Source organism: Ostrinia furnacalis, unplaced genomic scaffold, assembly GCF_004193835.3.
Source record: "Ostrinia furnacalis isolate ACB-3 unplaced genomic scaffold, ASM419383v2 OfSCF7367, whole genome shotgun sequence".
NCBI lineage: Eukaryota > Metazoa > Arthropoda > Insecta > Lepidoptera > Crambidae > Ostrinia > Ostrinia furnacalis.
The window spans coordinates 244,658-255,636 of record NW_021137606.1 but is presented as its reverse complement, the minus strand read 5'-3'; the positions used below and the strand labels follow the sequence as shown (position 1 = coordinate 255,636).

Here is a 10,979-nt window from a genome sequence, read left to right as displayed (position 1 = left end):
ACACCGATGAAATATAATTTAGGTACCCTATAACTAATTGAAGGGCGAAATACAGGTGTGACTGACGATTTATTTAGGTACTCTGAAAACTATGAAATTCACAATTATATCTATATTGTAAATGGCCTACTTTCATACTTCTCCAAAATTCTCCTTTATGCTGCAATAAAAATATTGACCGTTTACAAAATTCTGATTACTCAAATTATGATAAACCACGAATACTGTGTCGTCTGTACTAAGTAGGTAGATACATTATTCCAGGAAAACTATAACGGTTAAAATAGATCACTTAGTTTTAAAGTAATAGTCGTATAACTCATTAATTATTGTATTTTTTTTTACTTAATAAAAATTCTTCCGAAATAGATATATTGTGGTAACGGCGGACAACTACGGAACCCTACATTGCGCGTGGCACGACACGCACTGGCAATTTTTTTTTATTATAAAGCTAAAAGTTCTTCCTTTCGTGTATTCTGCTACGTTTCTATCAAGGAATGTGTTACGCCTAAACAACAATACCTAATTATGTACTTTTAGGTCTTATCTTCAAATCAGATAGTTTGTCAAAGAGTGATAAAATAATTGTAGTAACAAAACGCAAGGTTTTCGGGTCAATGTCATCTAAAATAAACATTAATTATTGTATAAAGGTAGGTAGGTAATGGGACTATTGTCTCGTTCTCACCACTTGTTTCCAATTAAAGACAGTTGCTGTATCTCTAGCAGTTCTTCAAAAATGTGCTAAAAGCTACTGAAAAATTGTGAGTATCCTTACTGCAGGAATCCACGTCCCTACCTGGACCGACGATCTGGTAAAGGTTGCGAGAAGAGCCTGGATGCGGGCAGCGCAGGACCGTTCATTGTGGAAAACCTTGGGGGCGGCCTTTGTCCAGCAGTGGTCGTCATTTGGCTGAGACAAACGAACTATTAATTTGCTTATTAGCCTTGACCTATTAATTTCTGAAACAGCTTAATGAACAATAATTTATCGGGGAACGCTTTTGCTCTACCAATTTTTGATTAAAAAAAGTATTTATGTACTAATATGTTGCCGTCAAGGCAGTGTTCACTACTTGTATTTAATTGTTATCCGCTAAAACCATTATTATAATACGTAGTAATGGATCCTTATTATAATAATTCCAAGGATATATTGAGGAAAGTTTATGTGCAAGCAAAATACGAGTTTCGTAATATGAATCTGTCTATAAGTGGAAACTTGTAATTGTCCTTATTATATTTTTAGCAACTCGCACATTCTATAGTTAGCTGTAACTTTCCTTAGAGGTGTAAATAAAAAAAAATTTCTTTAAAAATTAAAAAAAAAAACTAAACTGTCTGAAAACCAATAATACTTCTAGTTTTAAAAGGATCAACTGATTGAACTGATGGTTAATTTAACTAATTATTATCAATATAACCCAGCTTTGATGTGCAATGAATAGAAGTGAAATACTTAGGTCTTTTTCATCGCTGAAAAATATTTAGGTACCTACTTAGTTATGTATGTACTTACAACCGTCAAATTGAACTCATCATAATTATATCTTTATCAAAAACATTATATGCATTGACTATGGGAGGATATCACAGGGTTGACCAATAAAACCACATAATACTTTTAACATACTATTTTTATTTTTTATATTAATATTCTTCGTAATCACGTTATAATATTTTCGCTTACAATTCTTAATTTGGAATGGTATTATGTATATAGTTTAGCTTAAAAATAAATAAAAAACTCAATGTACAACTTCAACGAAGGCATGCAATTGTATGGTTTGCTTAGCAACACAAGGAACATGGCAAAGAGTTTAGACGAACGCGACTCTTTGGTTTGGTTGAGATGATTGACGACGGATTCTCTAAACAGCGTAAGCCATTTTACAAAATTAAAATTAAAAGTTAATTTGAAGAAATAATTATTATGCAGAAAAACATGTTAATTTAACATCACTGCAAAGCATTCATCAATCCTAAATATCAGCGTCAAACTAAACGCAGACGCAACGTTTCAACGCACAGACATGTATCACTTAAGACTACGTTAATTTTTCTCATTAAAATTGTTATTTGTACATAAAAATAATACAGTGCCAACAACCATGATAAACTATAATAATTAAGTTATAAATACTACAATGGATACAAAACAATATAAACATTTAAATCACTCTATGCTAAGTAATGCAGACAACAACCTGCTAGCCTGAACAGGATAACACTTTCAAATGTTTTTTCTTAATTAATAAACAATCAGAAACGAGGAACATTGCACCAATAAATAAAAGTACGAAAAAAAGAGGAAGAATAAAGTAGAATTATAAGAAAATGTTAGTACAGGACAAACAATATAAAATAAGAGATTAGAGAGAGAATGATGTACCCAAACAAAAAATAATTAAAAACTGAAATACAAAATTGTTTCTTAAAACAAAATGGATAAATCAGTAAGGGTACATCCTGAACACAGGCATGCAATCCGATACATTAGTAACAAACTTGCACATGAAGAAAACGACAGCGACATTTATTCATTGGCGCAATCAGCAGGTACATTAATCACTTTCCTTCAACACATAGCCTAATATTTTTATTCAAGTACAAATTTTCGAGGCCTGAATTTTGGGAGAAGCAGATACTTAAATATTATATAAGTGCGGAGCTACTGCCTCACCTTATTTCAGCTACTTTATCCACCGATATCAGAAATGTAGTCGATAAAATATCGAATAAGCTAATTGAGTAACTCCTATGAGCTATATTAATATCTACAAGGTATCTAAGGTATCATTTTGTAATATCATTTAGGAGCATAAAATATCACCTCCAGCTAAATCGGTCAAGAAAGAGCAAACACGCATTACAACTTATCAGTGAGTTTCGAAGCTCATATATAATTTTATTCGTAAGTCCATATCAACACGTGCATCGTGATCTTTCACAGCTGACAATCCTCGGTCGAGCTCGGTCCGACGCATCATTCGTACCATAAATATTCGTAACGACTAAGTAGACATTCCGGTTGGGTCCCACGTTTTCATCTAAAACTATGACTGTAACATGCAAAAGCTATCCGGCAAGAATATCAAATCGGGCCGCATCGTCGCTCGGGCGAGCTGATATTCCGCGTAGACGGTGGGTCTACGGCGCGAGTGTGGATCGTCTGCGAAACCTCGACCCGCTTCCACTTCACATTACCATTCTAAAATTAAAATAACTCAATCACGTTACATAACGTATCAGTAACCTACACGTAGTGTCACATAAGCTTAATATCGTTGTTACTTTTACCAATAGAATGACAGTAGATCTTTGTATGCAGAGATGCAGAGAAGGCAAGCCGTTCTCAGGCACGAATCAGTCAAACAAACCCGTCGCCGTACAAAGAGGTGAAACGGTGGGGCGAAAGAATTTCGAGGACGATCTACACGAGACTAGTATATCACGTTCACGAACCACATCACCGAGGCGTTCAGTACTGGCGGTCATCGTATATGTAGATGGCCTCGCCGGCGGATTCCTTGAGGGGGGGCGGCGGCGGTGGGAAGTCGAGGTCTCCGGGGCGGAAGAGCTTGGAGGCGTTGGGCGCGGGCGACGCCGGCGCCGGCGAGCCGCTGCCGGGCGAGCCGCCGCCGCGCCGCTTCACGCCGCTGGGGGACGCGCCGCCGGCCGTGCGGAACGAAGACCGCCGGGCCAGCCTGGAGAGACACTAGCGTTAGGTATTGCACCAATGGGAATTTAGCTTGAAACCAAAAATTAAAAAGCTATCGCCATCAGTAATGAAAAGTATTGACACCATTTACAAACAATTGCCTTTACAAGCAGGCCTTTGTCCAGTGGACGTCATTTGGCTGAAACGAACGAACAAGAAATTGCAAGAAAAAGTTATCGTATAACCACTTTATTTTAGCCCTTAAAATGGAATAATTATGCTATTAACTGTAAAGATAGATTTTAATTGTTTTAAAATCAATAGTTAATTAAGTTGGTGAACAAATGACATCACAGGCTCATTGCTATTTAAAATTCAGGTTAGCATACTGCTTCAATGAGTCCGAATGAAATGAACTAAGTAGTTTGACTTTCCCATTCTGTAACTTTCCAGCATTTTATTTATAAAGTCCACAACCTACTTTCTACAACAAAAAATAAATAACCTACTATGTATCATCCGACATACATATACCTTGAAGCCACCTCCTCGGGCGTCTCTTCAATCTCGAGCACCCAGCTGACGGAGTCGTGTTTCTCCACGACGCCCTTGACGGCGGGCAGGGGGGGCGTGTCGGGCGCGGGGGACGAGGCGGGCGACGGCGGCGAGTCCGGCGGCGGCGACGCCGACCGGGCCGAGTCGCCGGACGACGTGCGAGCGCGTAGCGGCGGCCGCTCGATGTACCCGCCACCGGCGAGTAAGGACACTACCTGCAATAAAAACTAGAAATTAATAAATGTGCTTGAACCAACACAGGGCCGAGCCGCCTGGAGACGCAAGATGCGGAGGGCCAACCCCAAATAAAATGGGAATGGGCCAGGCAAAGAAGAAGAAATGTGCTTGAATATTTTACACGGGCTCCAAAACTAAGTAAAGCTTGTGTTTTATATCAGGCAGCGGGTAGAACTAGTGTGGACAGCCTACGGCTATGTCGCCAATTCGTAGGGCAGTGCCAGTTACTCATTTACGTTTTTTCTCTCGCTCTCATCAAATGGTGATTCTTTGCAATAGAATGAGACAACATGACCAGAAATGGATAGCTAGAACTGAGTCCCTAGGACCAACTCACAGTTAAGTAAACCAGTCCAATGTCATTATTTAATCACTAACATAATGCTAACGTTACGGAAAGAGCAAAATGTGCTGACTGATTTTTATCAGCATGTTTTTCGACACGGTCAGACAGCGTCTTGACGTGATCCTCAATTGTTAGATTATCCGATAAATGGAATCGTTATTAGAGTTTTGCTAGTCTCACAACCTATTTTTAAGAAACAGCTTTTTTTCCGCAAGGAAATCATGAGTGCAGTAGGTACAAACCTGAGACTTCTGGCGAAGCTTGTATCTCAACTCCTCGTTGAGAGCTGCCAGTCTCGCAGCATGGTCGCGGTCGCGCGCAGCCGCGTCGCGCAGACGGCGGTTGTCGTCGCGCAGCCGGTCCACGTCGCGCTGTCTCGCGGCCGCGCGCTCGCGCAGTTCCTCGGCCACGTGGCGAGCGGCGAGCGCGTCGCGTTCGGCGGCCGCTCGCCGCTCGCGCTCGGCTGACAGCTCGGATCGAGCGTCGCGTAGGGACGCCATCTCCGCTTGCTTCAGCTCGATTACTGCTCTGAGAGATCGCACCTGGAAGTAACGAAATAATTTTGATTGTGCTGTTCCTTGAAAGACATCTGCCCATTTCTTTCTTCTTTCTTATATCAATTGACTCTTGAAATCCTAATGTATGAAATCGTCTGGCATAATCAAAGCAAACTTAAAATATTTCAGAGCATTAAACAGTGCAACCTTGTTTTCAACTACCATTTCCAGCCCCGGGTCGGGCAGCGTGCACTCAAGCTTCGCCCGCACTGCTCATGTTTACAGTTCAACTACCTGACTCTCGATTTCGACGTCGAAACTAACCTCAGCCGCCAACTCCGTGGCGTCAGTGCTCAGCTCCTCATTGGCCGACAGCCGGAGCTCGCAGTCTTCCACCTCGCACAGCACGGGGTCGCAGGCGGCGTCGCACGTGGTGCACTTGTCGCGCCGCTCGCTCGGGGCCGGGTCGGGCGCGCGCAGCGATCGCTCGAACTTCGCCCGCGCTGCCCATGTATTCAGTTCAACCACCCTTAGAATCTGACTCTCGATTTCGACATTGAAACTAACCTCAGCCGCCAACTCCGTGGCGTCAGTGCTCAGCTCCTCATTGGCCGACAGCCGGAGCTCGCAGTCCTCCACCTCGCACAGCACGGGGTCGCAGGCGGCGTCGCACGTGGTGCACTTGTCGCGCCGCTCGCTCGGGGCCGGGTCGGGCGCGCGCGGCGACCGCTCGAGCTCCGCCCGCGCCGCTTCAAGCTGCGCGCGCAGGGTGCGCTCTATTTCGCTATGCGCGTGTAAACGCGCTCTACTTTCGGCTACTTCGTGTTTTAGGGACTCTATTGTATTCTGAAACAAATGAATTTACACATTTCTATAAATAAAATGTTAATATGTTATCAGATCACACAGTAGGCAATAAGATACACTACATTTTATCAGTATTCATTAGATTAGACATTTATACTATTCTGAACACGGTTAGATCTATGGTTCCTTACTTTGAGCCCCTTGATATCGTTCGCAAGAGATGCCACCTCTTCGATGTGTGTTGCTTGGAGACGGGCGTTCGCCTCTTCTTTGGACGACACCTCCATCTCCAGTTCTGAGATCTTGCTCAAGCATTCTGCAACTGTAAAATACATTTTGATTAAGTCTAGATATTTCAAATTGTATTTTATATCTTTTAAATCCATTATTCAATTGCACTGTTTTGTGAGGACAACTTGGACGGAACCATCTTTTCGTACTCTATGATTCCAATTCGAAATAATGCTATATTAGAGTCTCTTTTTTACGCAGTCGATTTTATAAAGTCTCAAACACAGCCGGTCGTCTACAATAATGGATGCTCACTTGTATCAAGATCCTTCTGCGCGCGCTGCTGCCGGTCCCGGTCGGCGCGCTCGGCGCTGCTGCGCTCGGCCGCCGCCACGCCGCGCCACCGCTCCGCCTCCAGCCGCCATGACCCGCCGTTTAACGCGTCTAACTGTAACACAAAATAATTCAAATGAAAAACCACAACCATAGACAATTCAATATACTTACCTAGTATTCTTTCTCAAACCCAAATACCGCGATTGCGAATTGATGTCACTGTTTCACCCTTCTTTTTTTTTCTACCACGAAATATTGACCTAGTACATAATCGTTTGTATTATTGCCAAAATTGTTATGTACCTATCCAAAACCACTAACTGCAATTTTGATGGCTCCGTGGTTTTATTTGTCAATTTCATCTTAGCAGAAGTGGTACTTGATAAAGTTATATGAGACTAGGTATTTTTCCGTGGGCTGCCTTGTATATTGGACATACTGCTTCTTTATCGGAGCAAGCAAGATTAGATTTTGAACTACTTTTGCTATATTACACGTTGGTGCCCCCTCCTGACGAACATAAACTGTTTAGCTAGGATGCTTTAAACATGCGGTCATAAAATCACAAATAAATACTCACGCGAAACACCAAGTACTGCACCAGCACGCCCAGCGCCTCTACGCCTTTGGCGGCGTGCGCGAGCGCGGCGGCTTGCTCGCGCGGCGGCGCGGGCGGCGGGCACGCGGGCGCGCTCGGCGTGCGCGCCGGCTGCGGCGTCTGCACGCGCTTGCCGCGCGGCCCGACCGCTGTCGCCACTCGAGGCGGCTCTGTGGACAAAATATGAGTGTTACAACTAGTGTAGATGCACATAACTAAACAATACTCGTCACACTATGTGGCTCTAAGGACAAACATGAGTGTTACAACTAGTGTAGATGCACATAACTAAACAATACTCGCCACACTATGTGGCTCTATGGATAAAACATTAGTCTTACAACTAGTGTAGATGCACGCCAAGCTATGTGCCTCTGTGGAAACAAATGAGTGTTACAACTGGTGTAGAGAAGATTACATAAGTAATTAGATACAATGTAGCGTTACTCAGCCACTGGCAGCCTAGAAGCGGCTCTATGAGAAATACAAGTGCTACTACCAGTGTAGAAGAGAGAGCACAAATAACAGAGGTATAGTACCTAAGATTTAATGACACTCGCCACTCGAGGCGACTCTATTATGGGAAACATACGAGTGTTACAACAGCCAAGTAACTAATAAAATCCACAAGTAAACAATAGGTAGATATGACACGAGATAACGTTACTCAGCTACTAGAGAGGCTTAGAGGCATCTCGTATTAAAACAAGAGTGTTTCTACCAGTGTAGAAGATCTGGGAATTAACCCGATCCAGGTCTCGTGAGTAAACTCTCTAACCACCGGACTAGGTGTTACAAATAACGGAGCAAGCAATAGCCACAACTGTAAAGTGTTTTTGTTGTTGTATTTTTTATTGGATCGTGCACTAGTGTCATCACTTTGTTACTGTGGAAATCTACGTAGAGCACAGATGTCACAAAAACTTGGGCCTTATTGCAATATATTACAAGTAAGAAGGGGATGAAACAACCGTTTCTGCGAAGGTTATGAATTCACTAGTATACGGGACTATTTCCACCTCTCGTTCCCACCACTGCAACTCCTGTGTAGCCAGGATCTATAGCTTGACCGCCACAAAAACCCAACCAATGAAGGTCAAGTTTGTCCCGGGGGAAAGTTTAACTGTCATTGGACCCGCAACGAAATTAATCAGAAGAACATAGGAGGAGTTCGAAATTAAGGTTCGACTTCCCTCCATTGCAAAGCGGATGACAGGTGACAAAAAAAATTATAAAACCTATTTCACTAGTACATATGTCTATNGGACAAAACATGAGTGTTACAAATAGTGTAGATGCACACAAGTAAAATATACACATAAGTATTACAACTAGTGTAGAGCCTTCTCTAAGGATACGTTAGTACGTACGATGTAGCATTACTCGGCCAGTAGCAACGCCAACCTAGCAGCGGCTCTATGAGAAATACAAGTGCTACTAAAGCCTGGTCCGTGAGCACGTAGAATTTTGTCCAATGACCCCAAGCTACCCATCCTTATCGCTCGCGCGTAATTATATTGCTGTCGCGCTCGCACACTCACTGCGGGCGCCAGTCGCACAGTCGTGCGTCTACAAATTCTACGTGCTCACGGACCAGGCTTTACCAGTGTAGAAGAGTGAGCACAAATAACATAAGTATAGTATCTAAGATATAACGATACTCGCCACTCGAGGCGACTCTATAGGAAACATAGCACGAGTGTTACAGCCAGAGTAATAGAATCCACAAGTAAACAATAGATAGATACGACGCGAGATAACGATACTCAGCCACTAGAGTGGCCTAGAGGCATCTCTATTAGTACAAGAGTGTTACTACTACCAATGTAGAAGATCTGGGAATTGGCCCAGGAGATCCAAGTCGCGTGACTAAACTCTCTAACCACTGGACTAGGTGTTACAAATAACGGAGCAAGCAATAGCCACAACTGTAAAGTGTTTTTGTTGTTGTATTTTTTATTGGATCGTGCACTAGTGTCATCACTTTTGTTGCTGTAAAAATCTACGTAGAGCAGAGATCCACAAAAAATTATACCTACCTATTGCAATATATTACAAGTAAGAAGGAGATGAAATAATCGTTGCTGCGAAGGCTGTGAATTTACTAGTATGTCTATATCTATTATGTTCTCGAATATTGTTTTATCTACCTATGAAAAACACAATCCATTCCGCGTTCTTATTATTTCTTTCGGAACGACACGATTGTTCATATCCTAGACTAGAAAGACAATGGCTAAACAGATGTACCCGCCCAGAACAGGAAGCCATAGAGATAAGATTGTCTTTATTTCGCATTATCTGGAGAACACATCCATTTTATGCATAATATACGTAGACTAGATATTTGAATCGGATATGATCCGTAACTTATGGTCATGTGAAGGGATATAATGTGTGTATAGTATCTGAAGGATAAGATTTATCTACATTCAAAACTGATGTTATATTGGAGGTAAATAATTTAAACTACCACTATTATTTCAGAAACTCAGGCTATCAACATCTTTACTACCCTGCGAAAGCAGACATGAATCGTGAGAAGCGAAGTAATCCTGATTCTTGCAAAGTGATAGATTCCCACAGTTCTTACCCAACGACTTAAACAAACAAACCTAGTGGTTCACAGTGGTTCACACACGTGAATGACTGTTATGTCAAACTTTCTAGATTTCGTCAACAGACTGGCAGACCCTTTGGTCCCAAAGTGAAATCGTTTGGTATTTCATTCACGTTGTGCATGCCATTTTCACGCGACGCTACTTCCAAAATGGAGAAGGTTCTATGATCCACTGTAATAATTCTTTTTATCAAGACAATATTGATTATTAAGACGTTATAAGCAGATGTTTTTGNTGTTTTTATGCCGTTATGCAGAAGTTGAAAGGCGTTAAAATAATATTGAAATAATTGCATAAAATATAAAAGCAGTGTTTCCCACGCGGCCCATTGATAGATCTCTTTCCGCATCATTAGACCAACGAGCAGCGCCCACTTCCGCTGATGATAAAGCATTAGAAATTTAATCTGCCGACCACTGAAAGCATTTAAATTAAATTTATTACTGAACTACTCATTTCCCGCGGCTCTATTCGCGTAGGTTTCTGTTTCACAATGACAGATTATTGCCAATCTCTTAAATTAAAAGTACATCATCATCATTCAGCCATAGGACGTCGACTGCTGTAATTTTTATGTTAAGACACTTAAACCATTACTCGGGAGTCCGGGACGCATACTATAATATACTTCAAGTAGCCCAGTTCACAGTTCTATGAGCTCTCAAGTGAGAAGTCACGTAAGTGTTCATAAGATGCGTGTAATTATTGCGGATGATGTCTCAATAGTAATTTTGTGAATGGCCGGTTGCGGAGGGTCAGGCAAGCGGCGGCGCGTGGGCACCAATTGGGAGCGTTGTTGAAACGTCAAATTAACATAGCGCTAGGGCTGGCAGGAGCTCAACTAAATCACTATCAATGATGTCATAGACGTAACTGGGGTTTGGACAGAAATAAAAGTTCTTAGAAGCCGAAGCCCAGCTATATCGTCTATTTGAGCTACTTATAAAGTGGCAAAAAAAATCATTAATTATTCGGCAATAGTAGCTCAAAAAGTACTTTAAGAGCGATTGGATGAAGATTTAAAAAAAAATCTGACAGCCCTACAGAAGAACTATAGAAGTACCAAACAACGATGCGCCTACGTCGC

General features: G+C 42.0%; 1 protein-coding gene across 4 annotated transcripts in view; it reads right to left on the bottom strand.

The window, feature by feature from the left end:
* Window positions 1–1,707: 1,707 nt before the first annotated feature.
* toc (toucan) overlaps window positions 1,708–10,979 on the bottom strand; it is an 89,752-nt gene continuing 80,480 nt past the window's right edge. For 2 of the 4 annotated variants that reach the window (XM_028320368.1, XM_028320370.1), the window contains 7 exons: window positions 7,254–7,441; window positions 6,653–6,785; window positions 6,298–6,428; window positions 5,867–6,145; window positions 5,045–5,344; window positions 4,193–4,434; window positions 1,708–3,710 (listed from right to left, as the gene is read on the bottom strand). In XM_028320368.1, coding sequence (XP_028176169.1) covers window positions 3,485–3,710; window positions 4,193–4,434; window positions 5,045–5,344; window positions 5,867–6,145; window positions 6,298–6,428; window positions 6,653–6,785; window positions 7,254–7,441 — 1,499 coding nt within the window. In that variant the 3' untranslated portion in view covers window positions 1,708–3,484. Of the gene's footprint in view, window positions 3,711–4,192; window positions 4,435–5,044; window positions 5,345–5,563; window positions 5,624–5,866; window positions 6,146–6,297; window positions 6,429–6,652; window positions 6,786–7,253; window positions 7,442–10,979 lie in introns of those variants that run through there. The other 2 variants (XM_028320369.1, XM_028320371.1) reach the window with 2 other exon arrangements.